This window comes from Rhinolophus sinicus, chromosome 5 (assembly GCF_057876585.1).
Source record: "Rhinolophus sinicus isolate RSI-liver-muscle chromosome 5, RSI-T2T, whole genome shotgun sequence".
NCBI classification, from domain to species: Eukaryota; Metazoa; Chordata; class Mammalia; order Chiroptera; family Rhinolophidae; genus Rhinolophus; species Rhinolophus sinicus.
This window is the reverse complement of record NC_142505.1, coordinates 42,681,009-42,700,585: the sequence shown is the minus strand read 5'-3', so window position 1 is coordinate 42,700,585 and position 19,577 is coordinate 42,681,009. Positions and strand designations below refer to the sequence as shown.

The 19,577-nt window shown below is 46.2% G+C and overlaps 1 protein-coding gene across 3 annotated transcripts in view; it reads left to right on the top strand.

The window, feature by feature from the left end:
- SLC6A11 (solute carrier family 6 member 11) overlaps positions 1 to 19,577 on the top strand; it is a 126,545-nt gene that overhangs the window by 42,927 nt on the left and 64,041 nt on the right. For all 3 annotated transcript variants that reach the window (XM_019732651.3, XM_019732652.3, XM_074312988.2), the window contains exon 6: positions 15,604 to 15,738. In XM_019732651.3, coding sequence (XP_019588210.1) covers positions 15,604 to 15,738 — 135 coding nt within the window. The remainder of the gene's footprint in view (positions 1 to 15,603; positions 15,739 to 19,577) is intronic.

The following is a 19,577-nucleotide window of genomic DNA, read 5'->3' as shown; positions in this document are numbered from 1 at the left end:
GACCGTGTGGCTCAGGAAAGGCATAGAAAGAATTTCAGGGTGGCCAGAGCAGGACACTGGAGAGAGACGGGCTGGATTGGTGGTCAGGGGCCAGCTTATGAAGGGCTTGTAGGCAAGCCTAGTGGTAAGTTAGAGCAATGGAGAGGCACCAAATGGCTTCAAGTAGAAGGGTGATACGACCAGGCTTTCTTTACAGAACGGTGACTGTGATTGTGGGTGGGGAGTGGGTAGCCAGGAGCCAAGGCTGGATGCTATGTAGGGATAGTTCCATAGGAGACGGTGGCAGCTTTGAGATGGGGGAGAAGAGGATGGGTTTGAGAAATAAGCAAGTATGAACCAGCCCCTGTGACTGAATGCAGAGGGTGAAGAAGTCCAAGATGAGACCCAGGTTCCCGGCTTGAGTGATCGGTGTTGCCACTGGGGGAGAAGGGCGGGTAGGAGGAAGAGGTTTGGCTGGAACTGAGGGAGATATGCGGGGACCCATGACATCTGTGCCTGTGGGACTGCACGTGGAGATGTTTGGATGACAGGCGGAGACGTCTGGAGCTCAGGAGAGAGGGATGGAGAGTGGAGTCTTGAGCATGTATGTTAGGATTTCTTTACCTGGGACTCACAAATGTTTCAAGGGGCCCCTGGACCCCTTAGAGTTATATAAAAATCACAGGATCACGTGGATATGTACACTTTTCTTGGGTGAGAGTCTATATCTATCTGATTTACGAAGAAGCCTGTGTCCCTTAAAAGATGAGAAACCTCTGATATGCCATATTTCATCCGACCTTAGTTACACCTATTAAGGTACGTAGTGCTTCCAAATGAGAACGTTTACCAGAAGCGAAAACACTTGTCATTAATCTGCTGTACATTGCCTTAACGTTATTCCTGGGTGATACATAACGGAACCACACCAGACTCTTGTCACTTTTAAGTTTTTTTTAAATCTCTTCCAAAGGCTTTGGCAGACTCTCCTGTTTCTAATAGCGATCAGTCTGCGTGCACTGCAGCAGCCGCGTAATACAGCTGCATCTACTTCTGGGTAGCTTTCTTTCCTAAATCCACAAAGTACTTGGTTGTTTCTTTGCAAGAAAATGTGGACTCCTGATCATTTCTTCAATGATGTGTATTTGCTTTACAGTATCAACTTTCACCCCCACCTGTTTCTGTGCCTTTCTGCAAAAACATAGTATCATCTTTTAAAAGGACATTCTAAACATCAAATACCAGTTGATTTAAATTAACTTAAACTATTTTAACCAACAAAGCTCGTAACTCCACCGAAGTGATAATAATAGGAACAGCTGTGACCTAGGTCCCTCCCACTCAGGGAGCGGTGACTATGTTGTGATTGCCACCTGAGGGACATCGTGATTTCAGAGATAATTAGGCAAACAGTTCTCAGAGCGTGCATCATAGAACTTATGTAATTGAAGCTCTGGGAACAGGGGGGATAGCCAGGAGAGAATTAGAGAGAGGGGCAGAGGGGTGAAGATCGGCCTGGGGGAGCCAAGAAGAGAGGAGCCTAAGAAGGAAGCTGTTCTCTGGGGATTAGAGAAACACCGGGGAGGGGAGGTGTGAGGAGAGGAGAGGGAGCGCCCACTAGAACATTTCATACCTGGTGAGAGAGCAGCTTTGGTGCAACAAAGGGCCTACACGGCAGTGGGGCCCAACTACATTTCTCCCTTTCAAAGGCTTTATTCCTGAAGAAGGGTGAGAGAGAGAAGCTGAAATCAAAGATGACACAGTAGAGTTGACACCATTATCCAAGAAGGGGGCACAGAAGGAAGCATCGATTTGGGGGAGAAAGCAGTGGTCTTGTGTTGAGTAGGTGGAATTGTAGGTCTTGGTAGGGAATCCAGGGATTTCCTACATACACATAAGGGATTTGAAAATATGGGTCTTGAAACTCCACGAGATGCCATTGGGCTGGTGGGAAAGATCGAAGGTCCTCAGCACATCGGTGGCTCCTAAAACCACAGGAGATGTAAGAAAGGCCAGGAGAGTGGGTGGAGAAAGAACGGAAGTCGGGTGAGGCCAGACTTCTAAGAAGCAGCTAAGACATCTGCAGAGAGCAAGACGCCACTGCGAGAGCCAGAAGGCGGGGCTCGCTCCTCAGCTCGGTGTCCTCTGTGCCTAACCCAGTATCTGGCACGTAACAGATGCTAATCAAAGTTGGCTGATTGGTTGGTTGATTAGCAGATGGAAAGAAAGCCAAGAAATGAACCTGCGAAAGAGACTAAAAAAATCATGAGGAAAGGAAGCGGAAAACCAGAAGCGTCTAATGAGGGAAAGTTTTAAAGCTGGAAACTGGGGAGGACAAGTGCTAAGAAGCTATTACATTTGACTTATTAGAGGGTCCCTGGTATCCTCTGGGATGGCTGCCAAGTGGGGAAGCGGGAGGAAGAAGGCAGGTTGTCATCCACTGAGGCAAGAAGAAGAGGCGAGCATAGATTTCTTCTTTCAAGAAATGAAGCTGTTTTGGAAGGAGCGTGTTGCAACCAGCATGGTGGCCTGGGAGGGGTCTGTGTTGACTTAGGGTGCCTGAGGAAGGGCCCAGAAGAGCCCCAAGTCATTGGCCTGTGGGATGGATGGGAGGCAGTGTGTCTTAGATACCAGGGGATGTTTGCAGGATCCAGGGAGGTCCTTGCGTTCTCCGGCTGCACACACAGTCGCTGAGCATCAGCTTTCTCCTCTCTCCACCTCCGTCGCCATGAGTGTGTTGAAGACGAGTGTAAGAGCACATGGGGTGGTGCTTGTTGCCCGACAGCCTCCCCGCACTGGTAAATTCCTGCCCGGGATTTAATGGTGTGCCTTAATGGTGCCTTGGGTCGCCATAGCGACACCAACCTTCTGGTCCAAGGGAGATGGATGGGGTTTAAATCATTATTAGCCAAGGTACCGAGTGTGTTTTCCAGGCAGTAAATAATAGCTCCTAATGCCAGGGTAAGCTTGGCTGCGTACTGCATTGAATATTTATGTGGCTTGGGCTTGTTTGGGGATTTGTTTTCATTTTTGTGGTCTTTACGGTGGAGTTATGTAAAAATCAATAGCATTGACTCTCTAGCTAATCTTAATTCACCATGAAATAGGCTTAAACAGTAGATTTCCCCATCCAGTGATTTTCGGATATCCTGTGGACAAGGATTTAAATTGGGCTCAACCATCTTAATGAACGTGGTTGCTATTTAAGTATCTTGTCACCTCTGACCCAGTATCCCTGCCACCAGGCAGAGTTTGTTTCTTTTCTTGGAGGTGAGGTTTCCAGGCTGACGTGCCCCACGTGCCCCATGTCCTGACCCTTCTAGCTCTAAGGAATTTATTTACACAGTACATTCTAGATCAGGACTCTCTAGAGCAATGGGGACAGCCTGGCCCCCCTTCAAAGCCCAGCTCCAGGACTGCTCTCGCCATACCTCATCACTCTCCGTGTCCCTGAGCTCCGTCTGCCTCCATCCATGGCAAGGCCCATCACTATGGCTGTCTGTGCCTAGGGTTGGCTTGTGCGCCGTTGCAGGCAGGGTACTGCCTCATTCCTCAGTGTACTCTCCCAAACCAGCGTGGGGCCTGAGCCACAGTGGGTTCAATAAATGGCTGACGAATTGAATTAAACAGAAAGCTCTTTACTCTTACATGCAGAGGCTCAAGGGAGAACAGAGATGGTTTACACCAAAGGCCCATTGCAGACACATGGAATTATATCATCTTTTGATCTATTCGTTCTCGCTGGGTTCCTGAGGGCTGAATGTATTCATTCATCAACTATTTACAGCCCATGTAAGCCTTTGTGAGACGCAGTCAGAGCCTGCAAAAAATGAAAAAGGCCTTTACCCTCCAGTAGTTCCCAACCTAGAGGGAGAGGCAGGCGTACAAGAAGGTGGCCTGGAATACGGGTCAAGTGAAAGAAGGAAGGAGAGCTGTTCACTAAGGGCTAATGTGTCAAGTCGCTGGGCCTGGTGCTGTGTAGACATTTGCTCATTTAATTCTCATACTTACCACGAAAGGTGGAAACTGTTATCCACATTCCATACATTTAAGAACCTGAGGCTCAAAGGGATTGAGTTATTCTGCTATATTATTATCCCCATTGTACAGAAGATATCAAGACCTAGAAAGACAGTAACTTGCCAAAAGTCAGTCACATATATAGAAAGTGCCAGAGGCTGGATTTGAACTTGGTTTTCCTGCAGTCAAGACAGATGCCTATATTTGTATGCTGTATTGCTGAGTGTACTAGAGGCTATAGAAGGAGCATTTCATCCTGCCCGATGACCTCGTGCTGAGTCCTGGAGGCGTGATCATTGAACTGGTCTTGAAGGTTGGTAAGATGTTGGTAACTGGAGAAGAGGGAAAGGACCTACCAGGTGAAGAGAGTGACAAAAGCAAAGGCTTGCACACAGGAAAGGACAGGGTTTATTCAGGGAACACAGGACGATGTGGTGTGAGATGGAGCTGGTTGGATTATGGGGACGCTTGAATTCCCAGTGGGGCTGTGTGGTGGTTGAGTGCAGGCTTTGGAGTAATGTGGATCTGAGCTTGAATCCTGCCTTTTTTGATCTGTGCAACCATGGGCCAAATAGTCAATTTCTGGGTGCCTCAGTTTCTACTTCTGCAAAATGGAAATGATAATAGTTTCTGTCTTGTAGAACTGGGTAACATAAGAATAAAGCATGTAGACCCAATAATAAATGTTAGTCCCATGCTCATCAGGTATGTCCTAATCTTCCAGTTCTCCTGAACTGAGCACTTTTCCCTCTTTGTCCTCTTCCTCCCTGAGGAAGTCATGGAATCTCAGGGTTGGAACAGGCTATGGGTGTAGATGAGCTTTATGGCCCAACCATCAGCAAGAAGAAAGATGACACCATTCCCTGGGCTCCTAAGATGTTTGGTTTCTTGCCCACCATGCTCCAGCCTCTGTAGATGTCCCATTAATCGAATCCTTCCCTCATGGCCTATGAGGGCTGGCAGTGGCGTTCTGGGATCAATAGCTAAGAAGTCTCAGCAAGTTTCCCTCCATAAGCTGCGCCTGAGCCCCAGCAACTGCACGCCCTCAATGGGGAGCCCCTGCCTCCTTCCTTGCTGGGTTCCTGGAGCCTCACAAAGATTGGAGATGTTTACTTTCTTCCCTTGGCTTCTCCTGAAAGTCTGGCCTACCCCCCTTACAGGTCAAACTCCATCCCTGTCATGTACGTGTCTGTGTCTGTGGGACAAGGCAAGGGCCAACCCTTCCCTTTAACTCAGATTTTGAGTCCTGTCTGTATACATTGGAATTTGGTCTTACCTGATTTCATCCTGGTATAATTTCTTCCATCCATCTAAGTACTGTCTGCACCCTGGCCCCTCGCCTGCTACAGCTGTTGGCTGGAGCTGGGACCCCAGAGGACTCTCGTCCACAGTGGCCACCTGGACGTGTCCCCATTGCTCTCTGGCCTTCATTCCAGAGGCTGGCTGCTGCAGCGCCTCAGGATGACCATGTACACTTCTGTCCTGATATTTTTCTTATTTCTGGGTCCTGTCCACCCAGGTTTTCCCAGCCAATGAATTACCACCTCTTTACACCAGCCTTCTGCTGCCACCACATTGCCAGTGACTCCCATTGTCAGCGAGAGGGTCCCATGAGGAGTTTCAGGAGCCCCTCCCTGTCCCTTTTCACAACACAGGCAGGGCTTACTCCAACCCCTCTGTTTCCATTCTTGAACCCCCAGATATGTTGCTCTCTGCCAGCCAAAGCCACTCACTCACTGGGCTGGAGGGGTGCTGCTGTACTGACCCAGTGATGGGCAAACAAAAGCAGTCACCATCCTTCCGGTTACTACTGAGCAGTATGTGTGTGTCCGGTGTTTTGCAAAGTGTTCTCTCATCCTGACAACAACCTTGGAAATAGGCGTTATCCTCATTTCACACGGGAAGAAGATAAAGGTTTAGGAAAGACTCGGAGACGTTCTAACCCATACACACACCTGTGTACCTGAGGATGGGGTCCACACCATTGGCTACCCACCCCATCGGGCTCCTTCTACACGGTGATGCAGGCTAATACTGTGTCTCACTGAGAAATGGGCATCTATTTGGCTGGTCTGTTCTAGCTGCTCTTTGAATTTTACTGACTGGAGACTTTCTGGTGACTTCCTGACTCTCTTGTTGCCATTCCTGGTTGACTCCAGGTGTAGAAGGCTGGTCACTCTAAAGAGTCCGCCTTCCGGGTCCTCAGTTGTCCTCAGAATCTTCTCTTCATGTCTGAGAAGAAAGGCATAGTGTGGACCATCTGGGCCAGTGCCTTCATTTAATGAAAAATGCTACAGACTTAGAACAGGAACAGGCCCTACCCAAGATCACAGAGGCAAGTGGTGGTGAGGTATTTAGGTTAAATGTTGGACTTCTTAGCATGGAATCCTAAAAGAGCAGCAGCAGAAACCCAGTACTTTATTTCTCTCTCCCATGGGTCCAGGCATAAGCTGCCTGCTTTCAGGGACCTGGACTCCTTCTGTTCTATTGCTCTGCCTCTCCTGGGGTGTCTCCCTTGTTTCCATGGTCTAAGATGGCTCATTACTGGTCCTCATTCCCGTCCGTGGGAAGACAAGAAGGGAAGGATAGGATACAGCCCTTCCCTTTAAGAACATGATCTAGAAGTTGGACATAGCACCTTCATTTGTATCTGATTGTCCAGAACACAGTCACATGACCACACTTACCTGTAAGGGAGGCTGGGAAATATTGTCTTTATTCTAGAAGGCGACGGTCCAGTTGAAGATTAGGGGCTTTGTTACTGCAGAAGAGGAGAAACCAGATCCTGGAGGCAGAGTCATGGTTTCTGTTGCTGTGGTAGGATGGGGTCTAGACCCTGGTCATCCCACCTGGCTGTGCTGCTTCCCAACTGTAATCCTGGCCCTCATGCCCTTCCTTTCTCAACCCAGCTCAGGGATGAGGCCCTGAGAGCTACCGTGGAGCCCCAGGTGGGCCATTGTTTTAGTTAATTCTTTTAGGCTCCACCCATGGGCTAACTTTCATAGATAATGACAAACCGCTTGTGACTTCACAAAAATTTTGACTTGTAACTCCCCATGGAAATATTGCTGCATTGCTAAAATACCATTACCTCCTTGAATAGTGAATATCTTCACTATTTTCTTGTAAAAATATGACTCCACCCACCTATTAGAATTTGGTTGCTTAAAACAGATAAAAAGGTTTTCTTTATTATTTCTGTTAGAATTATCTCTGCACAACACCTCTAACAGTGATAGAAATGGCAAAGAGGCCAGACGTGTCCATGGAGACCTCCCCTCTTCAGATTCACATTCCTCTAGCGTCTTGTTCCCAGAGGCCAATAACATCATGGGGGTTACACCAGACTGTTCGGTGCTTGAATACTGTCCTGACCTGGGAATTCAGGTTGAGCTCTCTCAAAAACCAAAGCAGGGAAAAATCCAGTGGTACTCAGAAGAATGATGCTTTAAGGATTAGATGTTCGGTGCCACACTTTCCAAGTATTTGGGATGGGTAGATGTACTCCAGACACGGAGGAAAGACTGGCTGGAAGGAAAATAGGGGAGGGCTGGGCTAACACAGTGTTTCCGAGATTGCGGTTAGTGGGTGATGATGAGTTGCTGCCAAAAGTCAGGCAAGCTGAACCCTTGAGGTCAGGGACAGACAGAGGAGAAAACGGGAGTTGAAAACAGGAAGGCAGTATCGGGCCAGGTTTGCAGCAGAAAGCACAGCATGTGTGGTGGAGAGAGCAGAATTTGGGTCACTTATAGCTCTGTGACCTGGAGCAAGCCTTTTCGATCTCTAATCCACATTTTTTGTTTTTTTTTTTCTTCAAAAATGGGATAGAACTATTCAAGTGGTATGAAGATTAGTTGGAGATACAATATGACACATCTCTGGTACCCATTAGGTGTTCAGTTAGCAACAGGGTCCTCCAAAGCTCTAGGTAGCTGGCTCACAGAAGGCTCAGCCCAAATCATTGGCAGGACCATGGATAGCTCCAAGAACTCCTGGTCTCTCTCAAAAACCAAACAAACCTGAATATACTTAATGCATACAATTTAATGAGTTTGAATATATGCATATACCCCTGAAACCATCACCACAATCCAGGTGAAGAAAACATTCATCATTTCCAAAATTTCCTTCATGCCCTCCCCAACTATTTTTTTACGGTAAGAACACTTAATGTGTTATCTACCCTGGTAACACATTTTTTAAATTTATTATTAACTTATAGTGGACATACAATGTTATATTAGTTTAAGACTTATGACATAGTAATTAGACATTTATATACTTTACAAAGTGATCACTGCTGTAAGTCTAGTAACCATCAGTCACCGTTCATAGTTATTACAATATTATTGACTGTATTCCCAATGCTGTACTTTATATCCACATGACTTATTTTCTCACTGGCAGTCACATATGGAAGCAACCTAGGTGTCCATAGATACATGAATCAATAAAGAATATGTGAGATATGAGGTCTGACAATTAAGTTCATGAACTCATCCTAGAAAAAGTGCTCATACCTCATTGCTGAATATCATTACGGTCACCTTTGAAGTACTCCCCTTGGGAAGCTATGCACCAATGCCTGTGCCTAGTCCACACTTCAAAGCAAGTTTGGAACTCTTTTTCTGGAATGGCCATCAGAGCTGTTGTCGTATTACCCTTGATGTCCTGAAGTCATCAAAATGTCTTCCTTTCAATATTTCCTTGATCTTTGGGTAAAGAAAGAAGTCATTGAGGGCCAGATCAGGTGAGTATGGTGGGTGTTCCAATACAGTTATTTGTTTACTGGCTAAAAACTCCCTCACAGACAGTGCCGTGTGAGCTGGTGCATTGTCATGATGCAAGAGCCCTGAATTGTTGGTGAAAAGTTCAGGCTGTCTAACTTTTTCACGCAGCCTTTTCAGCACTTCCAAATAGTAAACTTGGTTAACTGTCCAGTTGGTACAGACTCATAATGAATAATCCCTCTGATATCCAAAAAGGTTAGCAACATCATTGCAACAAGTTCACGAACTTAATTGTCCGACCACACACACACACACACACACACACACACACACACACACACACACACGGTGGAATATTACTCAGCCATGAAAAGAATGAAATCTTGCCATTTACGACAACATGGTAGGACCTAGAGAATATTATACGAAGTGAAATAAGTCAAATAAAGAAAGACAAGTACTGTGTAATTTCACTTATATGTGGAATCTAAAAACAAAACCGATACAAACTCATAGATGTGGAGAACACATTGATGGTTCCCAGATGGAATGGGGAAGGGGCATGGGAGCAAAAAATGAAGGGGATTAAGAAGTCCTGGTCTTTTGAGAAGGGTTGCAATTGACAATGGGCTAAGCACCGTGGTTGCTGGGAAGGACCTCAGGAATCCATCTAGTCTTTCCCACAAATATGAGGGATGTTCTTCCTACTGCTGGTCCACAGGATGATTCTGTAAACCCAGATTTTAAAACATCCAATCACATAATGAAACAGCATTCCCTTTTCACGTCTCTTATGGTGAAAGACACAGGAAGGTGTCACCGCTTATTGTCTAACGCCTCTCTGACACTTGCTACTCTTGCTGTTGAACAAAGAGAAAACACCGTGAAGACTAAGAGCCTTTAGCTAGAATTTAATCACATTTTACTTGTGTTGCATTTATTTTTTCATGTACCCTCTATTTATGGTAAGAAATAATGGTTCTCTGTTCATTGTGTTGAGTTTTCTTATTACATATATTTATTTAATATAAGAGTTTGTTGATTTTTTAAAAAATATTAAGTAAATAATACAAAGGCGATTTATGTATATGCACCCCACAAAAAAGGGGGGGAAATGGTATAAGAGGGATTGAAGTTTGCATGAGTTTTCGCCTACCTCTTCGTAAATGGTCAAATGCCAGTCCAGAGAGGGTATGGAACGTGCCCAAACTATCCAGTTCATTGGATTTTCTGACTCTGTGGTCCTGGGTTCTTGCCCCCACACCACCCTGCTTTCCTGATGCCTGTGGAGTAACACTCATCTTTCCAGTTGACCTCATTATCTTGGAAAACTTAGGGAGGGGCAGCCCTTTCAAAACTTGTGTGGTATTCCCAAGGATCATACAATCTCCCTTCTACGAAATAAATAGCTGTGTCCTGGAAGTAGGGAGAAAATACCCCACAATTCCTGTATTGGAATGCAAATGAGCAATTAGAGTCAATTAAAACAGGATACAGTATAATTACCACCAATTGTGCTAACCTTTATATTCAGAAGGACTTGACCTGCTAAAAGGAAATTAAACAATAGTGAAAAAAAACAACTCTTTCCTAACAGAGGGGTGTGCTTTGGGCAGGAGTCTCAGTTCGGAGCCTGAGAGGTCTGACAGACTAGACCACCCGCCTGGGTCTGAGCCACCCCTGGCAGCGACCTCAGCAGCAAGCCTTGATGGTACCTCGTCAGTGACCTTATGCGCCCATCACCAAACGCTGTAATTTAGCATAATGCCTGAGCCCTGCTCGGCTCTTCTAGACAAACCCTGGGACCTCAGATGTTTTGAATGAGACACTGAACTTTGCTGGGAAGCACCTTATAGCTGAATTTCCTTGCCTTCCATATCTGAACTCATCTTAATTTAAAACCAAATCTCTTGTAATTTCCTTTAAACATGTCTCTTAAAATACGATTTCAATTTTCTGAATCCCATTCTATGTGGATCCAGCATTTATTATGGATGAAGCACAAAGTGGTCTTCTGAAGCCCTGCCTTCTGACCTCAGGGTTCCAGGTCTCAGCCTGCTGATTTGTTTATCCTTCCAACAAATACTTACTGAGCACATTCTATATACCATTTACTGTCCTGGGTACAGCGGGCAACGTGAAAGACAAAACTCTCTTTCCTTGTGGGACATACATGTTCAAAATCTTAAACTTAGAAGGCAGTAAAACAACAGCTGATGGAAAACAGCTCTAGTGCTGAGAGGCTGCTGGAATGACGGGGGATGAATGTGGGAAGGGGTCCGGGAGGACGTGGCACTTAAGTCTCTCAACAACATGTGGGCAGATGGCACGGTTTATAGGTTAAGAGGGAGAGACTGAGACACTGCTGATTGACTACTCAGGGCCTTGGCCACCTGACATAGAAAGCAGGTAGGACAGTGATGTCACAGCTGAAAGCCAGGGTCCCTGACTTGGAGGAGTCCTCAGCCCTGTGAGGATTAACACCGTGGGTGGCCCAGGAGCTGGGGCTGGTGACTCTGGACAAAGGGAAGCATGAAAAGGCAAGAGGGCCCGAGGAGTCTGGCATGCTCCCAACGCGCGAAAGCTGGCACAGTGGAGAACAGAGTGGGTGGGGAAGGGTTGAGACTGGTGAAGCCACACAGCACGTCAGGGCAGAGCCAGGATTGGAGCCTGAGGTCACCTGGCTCAAAGCCCAACCCTTTGCACTATATCCCACACCCCTGAATGTGGGGCTTGGGGGAAAGACTCGCAGGAGCAGGAGGACACATGCCAGGTTTGTGTACTTGAAACCTGGGCTGCAGTGTGGACAGTGTGGGGCTGTCACATGATCGGGAAGAAAAGTGATGAAGGGCCCTGATGATGGGGCTGAGGGGGTTGGAGATCAAGTGGGCAGGACTTGGAACCACTCAGGAAGAAGCTGAGCAAAGAGATGAGGCCGACTCCAGCGTGAGCCCCTGGAGGGGCCCCTGGAGGCTCCTAGACATCCCAGAGGACAAGATTCTGTGCCCTTGTCCACACCCTTGGCTGCTTCCACATCTTCCTCAGCGGACTCAGCCTCTCCCATTCCTACTTATTTTGAGGGCCCAGCTCCAATCCCATTGTCAGCCAGAGGCTGAATCCCTTCACAAAGACTCTTCCAGCCTGTCTCTCTAGCCTCCTTTTCTGGGTTCACCCTCCTTCTGTGGGTGTCATGCATCACACATTCAGTTGTTCTTTCCTTGAACACAACAGCTCGGTCTAATATTCTGAGGACAGGGACAAAGGACCCGCAGGAAACTGTGAATGAATAAATGAAAAGTGGATGAGATCAGGGGTAGCCAAGAGTGGCTTTCTTCACAACTGGTTATGGGGGCTGCCTGTGTGGAGGGTTGTGAGGCTGCATCCAGGCGTATCGGCAAAGAGTGTTGTGATCAATTAGTGATGTCTGCCGTGAACACAGGATGCGTGTAGTTTACGTACAATCTCTGTGACAAGATCTGTATTGTTTGGACAGTCTGCAGCTGTTCTCAGGAAAAACCAAAGATTGTATCCAAGTGTCTGGTATGGCTGAGGGTAGAAGGGGCTTTTAGGAGAGCTGGGACCAGTGACAGATACAGGCTATGCTCAGCATTGCATTTTGAACCTTCATACCCCGCTCCACTTGTGTGCTTTGTATCGTGGTGCCCCTAAACCTTTTGTACCCTGACTCAGGGCTCTCAAACCTCAGCTTGCAAAGGAATTTTTCTAGCTACCACCTGCCAGCCAGTGGTTCCATTTTGGCAGCCTAACTCATCGTCTGCACTATGGTCTTTGGGTAATTCATCTGCATATTTTATTTCCCTTATGGTTTTATAGAACGAGTGTGACAATCAAGGTGTGGGTACCAGTGGAAGGAGTGTAATACTCCTAAATGTAATGTAGAAGCACAGCCTCCATTTAGAACTCTAAACAACGGAACTGCTTCAAAATCATCGGCAGCCATTTAATAAATTATGCCACTGTGGTCACTGAGAAACACTCTGCTCTATATGTTGCCAGGGGCACGGTGAGGGTGCATTTGGCCAGATTATACGTGACCTCTTAATGACACCCCAGTGGCTTAGTCCACTCAAAACAGACTGGGCAGAGCATGACCGACGAGTTTAGTCACATCCAAGTGGTCCCACAGATGAAAGACAAATTTCTATGATTTTCAGTTGTTCTTAGGTCCTACATGGTATAGTCCTTTTCTATAAGTTTTGTGAGCATTGGGGGTTAAGATAGTTGAACGCCAGCGTTATTAACCAGGTCCTGGGCATTCTGGTTAATTTATCTTCTGCCATACAACAGAGACGAAAGTGGAAATTATTCAGTGAAAGCAATCAATTTTTAGCCTGACTTTTCATAGACTTAAACTGATTGACCAGAGGGATTCATTTTGAAGGAAGAGAACTAAGGATTTACATGAAATACTAAAGATCTATGATAGATTGTGCCTACAAAGCTCAGGGAAACAGCGATTTTATAGCCCTATTAGTTCTCTCGGCAGGTACCATCAACCCTGTTGACTGCTGGCCTTTAATTTATTATTATTAATGTCAACTGTTGGCCTCCTTAGTATATATTTGACTTGTGTTCACCTTTTCTGGATTATGTTATACCAGGGTGCCAAAAAAATGTATAGACGACTTGTATTCATCTCTTGTTATCGGTATATATTATTACAATTTTATTACAGTTTTTTCCTTTCCTAAAATATGTATACATTTTTTTGGCACTCTCTTATATGACAGTGAGAGATTGTTTATACTGACTACTGACGTGTTGATGGAGCAGATGGTTGATTTGGAAACAGGGATGCTGAATTGGTGGGGCGGGGCTGTGAGTGGGCTGAGGATGGTGTCATCATTGTAGGTTAGGGGCAGTGTCTGGAGGGAATAATCCAGCCTTCCAGCCTGTGTCAGCCGGACCAGCTGACACGAGCCCCTGCTGGTTCTTATTTCTTATTTTTGAGGACTGGGTTCAAATTGCTGTTTTGTCACTTACCAGCCAAATGATGTATGTTTGTACTTGTATAAAGTATAGCCTCTTAGTTTTTGTACAGTTAGTAGTTTACATGCAAAGAAATAATAGTGGGGTGTTTTGTAATCTTTCTGTCCCTTCAATCCCTCAGATGTGTATCTTAACCATTCTTCAATGAAATAATAGGGCATTTAAGCCAAAGATTGTTATGTGCAATACTTCAGTGTTTCTATTTTGCTTTTTCTGGGGTGTTAATTTAAATGAAAATAAAGTGAATAGCAAAAGAAAAAAATCCAAGAGGAAATGCTCTGTAAATGTAGCCATTTCTTTTGTTACATATAAAATGCTTGGCATGTAATGGGATTTTATTTGTTCTCTTCTTCCTTCTGTCCCAATTTCCCATGTCCCGAATTCTTTCTCATCCTTTACAAGCCAACACCTGGGCCACCTCCTTGAAGAAGCCCTCCCTGACTGCCCCTCTGTTTAGCTATTCCCTTCGCTGTTCTCTACCATCCTTCCCACTCCCCTGATTACATAATGCATTACCTGTCTGTCTGTCTGTCAGTGGGGAAACCTCTTGAAGTCCATCCTGTGTCTCATACTTATTTGTACGTCCCAGGGTCCAGTTCAGTGCTTGGTACATAGGAGTGTGTCTCTGGTGTGTGCGTGAGTAGGTGGACGAGTGAGTAAATGCATAAATGCATGAATGGCGTGAAGAGCTGTACCACTGGTAAAAGAAAGACTCAGCTAGAAAGGGGTAAGAGGCTACCATAGCCCTGGAGGAATTAAGATTGTAGGTCTTAGAGCACAGGGTTTTTTTAATCTGGGGAATTGGGATCTCTGAACCGTCCAAAAGCTTGTACACATATCCGTGTCTATGCACTCCTGGGGGGGGCGGGGGGGTAAGAAGGGCCATAGCTGTCATCAGAGTCTCAGAAGTGTCTGTGGCCCCCACATGTTGGCAAGTTGCTTATCTAAATAGATACAACAGGCAGGCCCCACCTAGAGGAAGGAACCAAGTGACTGGAGGAGAGATTGTCACAAAGGAGAACAAAATCAGAACTGCAGGGGACACTGCGTCCTGCAGGGCTCAGGATGGGGTCATGGCCCGCAGGATGGGAACTCCAATGGTGTGTGAAGATACGTCCCTGGCCTTCTAAGCACCTCTTTGTGAGGAAGCTCAGGGAAGATTTTATTTCTTTCACTATGTTCATTCTTCCTCTTAATCCATGGGCGAAAGGGGCCCGTCAGGTTCACTAGCTCCGGTTACCTGCCTCCAAGCAGACCAAACTGAAATGATTCCAGGCAAAACACCGGGGCTCTCCTGCCTCACACAGTTCCCCTTCCCTTTTCTACCCTATCCTGTCCCCTCTTATCCTTGGCTATGAAAACTTGGTTTTCATTAAGAGCAGTGTTTCTCAAAAATGTGTATCTTGGCTGGTTGGTGAATTATGACACAAGTTTTAGAGGGTCATGACAAGCTTTTTTTTTTTTTTTTCTTAAATGAAATAGAGTGTGATATATAAATGAAATAGAATGTGGTAGAACATACTGAGTGTATCACACATGAAAGCGTGACTGATTTTGTGAAACTTCTGGTTTCAGCTCAGTATGTACCAGGCTGTGGTATGTATGTTACTCCCTGTGGGTTTTGGTCCAATATGTTTGAAAATCAGTGATATCAAGCACCGTTGTAGACACTCAATATACTCGCTGAAAGATCCAGCCCTTCAAGGGGTGGTGGCAAGAGAGGAGACGGGAGCTTAATCTGTGTTCGGGGTTCACCTCTCATGGCTGCTCTGGGAAGCCCTTTGCTCAGTGAGACAACAGGCGTCTGCCATGTTGCCCACCTCTGTTCCCCCTTCTTCATTCTTGTCTCTCTTCTCCTGGGCAGGTTGTGTACGTCACCGCGACCTTCCCCTATGTCATGCTTCTGATCCTCCTGATCCGAGGGGTCACGTTGCCTGGGGCGTCCGAAGGCGTCAAGTTCTACCTGTACCCTGACCTCTCCCGGCTCTCGGACCCACAGGTAAGAGTCATTTGCTCAATGCACAGCTGCCCGCCAGCACTCGGAAGCCTTCTGCATGCCCCTAATGCCGGCCACAGAGGCTTGATGGTTGGTGGAGCAATTGGAAGACCCCTTCTCTTTTATGTTCAGAATCATAATTTCCAATGCACAAATTAAATACTAGTAAATCAAATATATTGAAATACAATCACCAAAACATTAAGAAAGACATTTGTGGCATCGTAATAATACATGTGCTTCTTTATCAGTACATTAAATAGCAACATCCGGCGGTAGGTCCAATAATTTCCATGATTTCAAAGCACCAATGAGAATAAATGGTATTTGGAGATATTTATACCATGGTAAGAAAATATCTGGGATTTCTATTGCTTACAGTACTGTGTTGTCTGCCGTCATACTTGAAGGAAATGCTATATTTTGGTTAAAGGTTATTGAAAATAAAACATGCTGTCCCCCCCCACACACCCAAGATCACAGATCTTGGCAGCCGTGCATCTCAGTGACAGAAACTGGGACTTTGTTGGTGATCGATTTTCTTTGTAGGGTAACTCACAGGAAGATATAATTGGTGAAAACTGACTGGCCTATAGTTGTCTTTGGTAAGGCATTGGCTATTCCGAATAGCGGGTAGTGAATATTTATGTAAGCTTTTCGAAGTGGGTACATGGTGCTGAGCCTGGGGTATGTTAGACAAGAGATGAAAACAGAGCATCTTACAGCCCAGGGGTTCTCAACCTCCACTACTTGTTAGAAGCTCCTACGATGCTTTAGAAAATCCCAATATTCAGAGCACAACCCAGCCCAATTAAATTATACTTTCTGGGGCTGGGTCTGAGGTATCAGTATCTTTCAGAGGTCCCCACAAAATTCCAACGTGTGAAATAACATGCTCAAAGATATTTGAATGGGTGCGGAGGCACCCATTTTTCTATTAAAACAGACATAGATGGATCATGCAGTAGGATGTGGAATCTGCATTCAGTAGAACATGAGGCTTGCAAGAAATCTCGTCTGCAGTCTGAGGCTTCGGGCCACGCGCTGTTAGGAGCAATTGGGTGGAAATGTTTGTGGAGTGCTACTTCGTGCCACTTAGACGTACCTGATGTCACTGCACTGAGTACGGGGTGGAGTGGCCACGTGGGCTCATTTCTGTTTCGGATTGCCGTGCCTTGAGGGGCCCCAGGCAGGGGCACCACCAGCATCCTGAATTGCAGGCAGAATCCCTAGGAAGAAGGAAATTAGCTCCTGATGTTGGCCTTGCCTACTCCAACCTCTGATGGCACAGGCTCAGTTGGAAAAGCAGTTTTGGAAAACTTATTTCCAAAAATCACTGGTCTGTGTATCTTTGTTAGATCTACAAATTCTGCGTTAATCCGGGACAGATTTCCTGTTCTTTCCTCTGCTCACAGGCTTCTTTATCCCGGTCCCTAAGGTCAGCCAGTCCCAAGTAGCACCCAGTTTCCACACCTGACTGATCATCTGGGAACATACTGAAATGCAGCCTCCAGGCCCCACCCCTGGAGATTCAGTTTCAGGGCTGTGAGATGGCACCTGGCCCTCATTTCTATTAAGAAGCTTCCGAGGGGATTCTGATGATCAGAAAAGTTTGGGAAAACCTGTTCAACACCTTTGACCTCGGAGCCTTGGCCTGTACTCACGTGCACGTAAAAACACACCATCCACACCCAGAACAAAGGTGAAGCCAGGAGTTCACCATTCAGATCGTCTGCCCTACTCATCCTGCTTTCCTACCATCTCCTTCCTTTTGGGCCTTAGCTCACAGGCCAGTTCTTATCTGTAAGGCTGTCCTATGGAAATACCACCCCCCGTTACATCCAACACACACACGCGCGCACACACACACACGCACACACTTCTTCGGTGATGCACCAGAAGGACTCACAGTACTCAGAAGCAGTTACACTCTTGGATGTGGTTTAGTTCCATCATCAGTTAGAGAACAACACACTTCAGGCAGAGCCTAGAAGAATTCACCACAGACTTCCTATATTCTCCTGCCGGAGGGGCTGCATGGAACTTGCTCCTTCTTCCAGCATCAAAATGCAGCAGCATGTGGGGAGCGTTTCCGCACACCAGAGCCTGCTTGCGACTCAGTGTCCAGGTTTTTAATGGGGGTGTTTTCCTAAGTGCATAAGTACTGTGTTTCCCCAAAAATAAGACTGGGTCTTATATTAAGGTTTGCTCCAAAAGACGCATTAGGGCTTATGTTCAGGGGATGTCTTCCTGAAAAATCATGCTAGGGCTTATTTTCTGGTTAGGTCTTATTTTCGGGGAAACACGGTCCTTTCTGCCTGCGTGATCAATCAGAATTGCAGACTCGAAGAAGGAAAGCAGGTATTCACCATAAATCACATCGCTGTACAAACAGTCCATGCAGGCTGGTGCTGCGGAACTCAGGGCCCCAGGCAGACAAAGCAACTGAATCATTTTGTACCTTAGGGAGCATCTTAGCCAAGTTCCCAAAGACCAGTCAAGAGACGACCCTGCAAGCAGGCCTTCCTGGAGAGCAACATCAGCCCGCTGTGGTAGCTCTTTCCTGCACGCCTGCAAAACCTGAACTATACGCTACATGGCCTTTCCTAGAAAGAGTTTGCTGACCCCTGAGCTGGACAACTCTCAGACTCCTGTGAGCGGATAGTTGATGGGCTTTGACCCCCACTCCATCCGTATGCTCTCTGCCTCTGCTGCCACCGGCCTGGTCCAAGCCACCACCATCTCCCATGTGAAAACTATAACAGTGTCCTAACTGGTCTTCCAGCAATGGCTCTTCAGCCCTCTAGGCCACTCCCCACCAAGCAGCAAAGTGAGTTTTTTTTTAATATAAAATCTGATGAGCACTTCTTTGCTGAAAACCCTTCTGGGATTTCCTGTGGTCTTTGGAATAAGATCCAAATGGCGAGGCCTCCAAGGTCCTTCATGAGCTGCCTTCTTCCTCCATCATCCCTGTCACTGTCCCCCTCTGTCAGTTCATTCCGGATATGAGCCTCCTTTCCTCCTCAGGATCCTTGCACGTGCTGTTTGCCTGCTGGGAGTGCTCCTTGTTACTCCCTCAGACCTTCCCTCCCTACCTTGTCTGACTAACGCACTTACTCTTTAGGACTCAGTTTAAACATCACTTTGTCAGGCAGATCTTTCCCAATTGCCAAACATGCACCCACTCCCCAGTGTTCTGTACTTATTTTCCAAAGCACTTATCATGTTCCAGTGAAATATTTATATAATTGTATACATACGTATGATATGTATAACTTATTTGTTTCATGTGCGTTCGTTCGCTCTGCAGGTGTTTTCTGAGTACCTACTGTGTGTTAGTTAGCATAGGTATTGGTTGTATAGCACTAGACAGTCAGCAAAACAGTGATCCCTGTCCCGTGGGGTTTATACTTTACTTGGGGAAGAAGACAGTAAACAAAATTCCATAGTAAAGCATGCAGTCCATTCGACGGTGAGCAGGACCGTGTAGACAAAATGTGGCAGCAAAGAAAGAGTGCTGGGGGAGAGGACTGCGATTTCCAACAGGATGGCCAGGGAAGCCTCACTGAGAAGGCAGCTTAGACGCAGGGTCTGTATCTGCTTTTCCCACCACTGTGTCCCAAGTCCCTGGCTAGTTTAGTGTCTGGTGCACAGTAGGTGCTCAATAAATGTTTGCTGAATGAATATAAGAACCAGAGCTATTTTGATTTTAGAAGAAAGGTTCTGTTCCTAAGAAAGGTTCTGTTGCCTTAGCAAAATGTCTGAAAACCTCTAACTCACCAGATCTGTGAACTGTACTAATTTTTGATTCTCTCTCAGTGATGGCCAGAAAATGTGTGTAT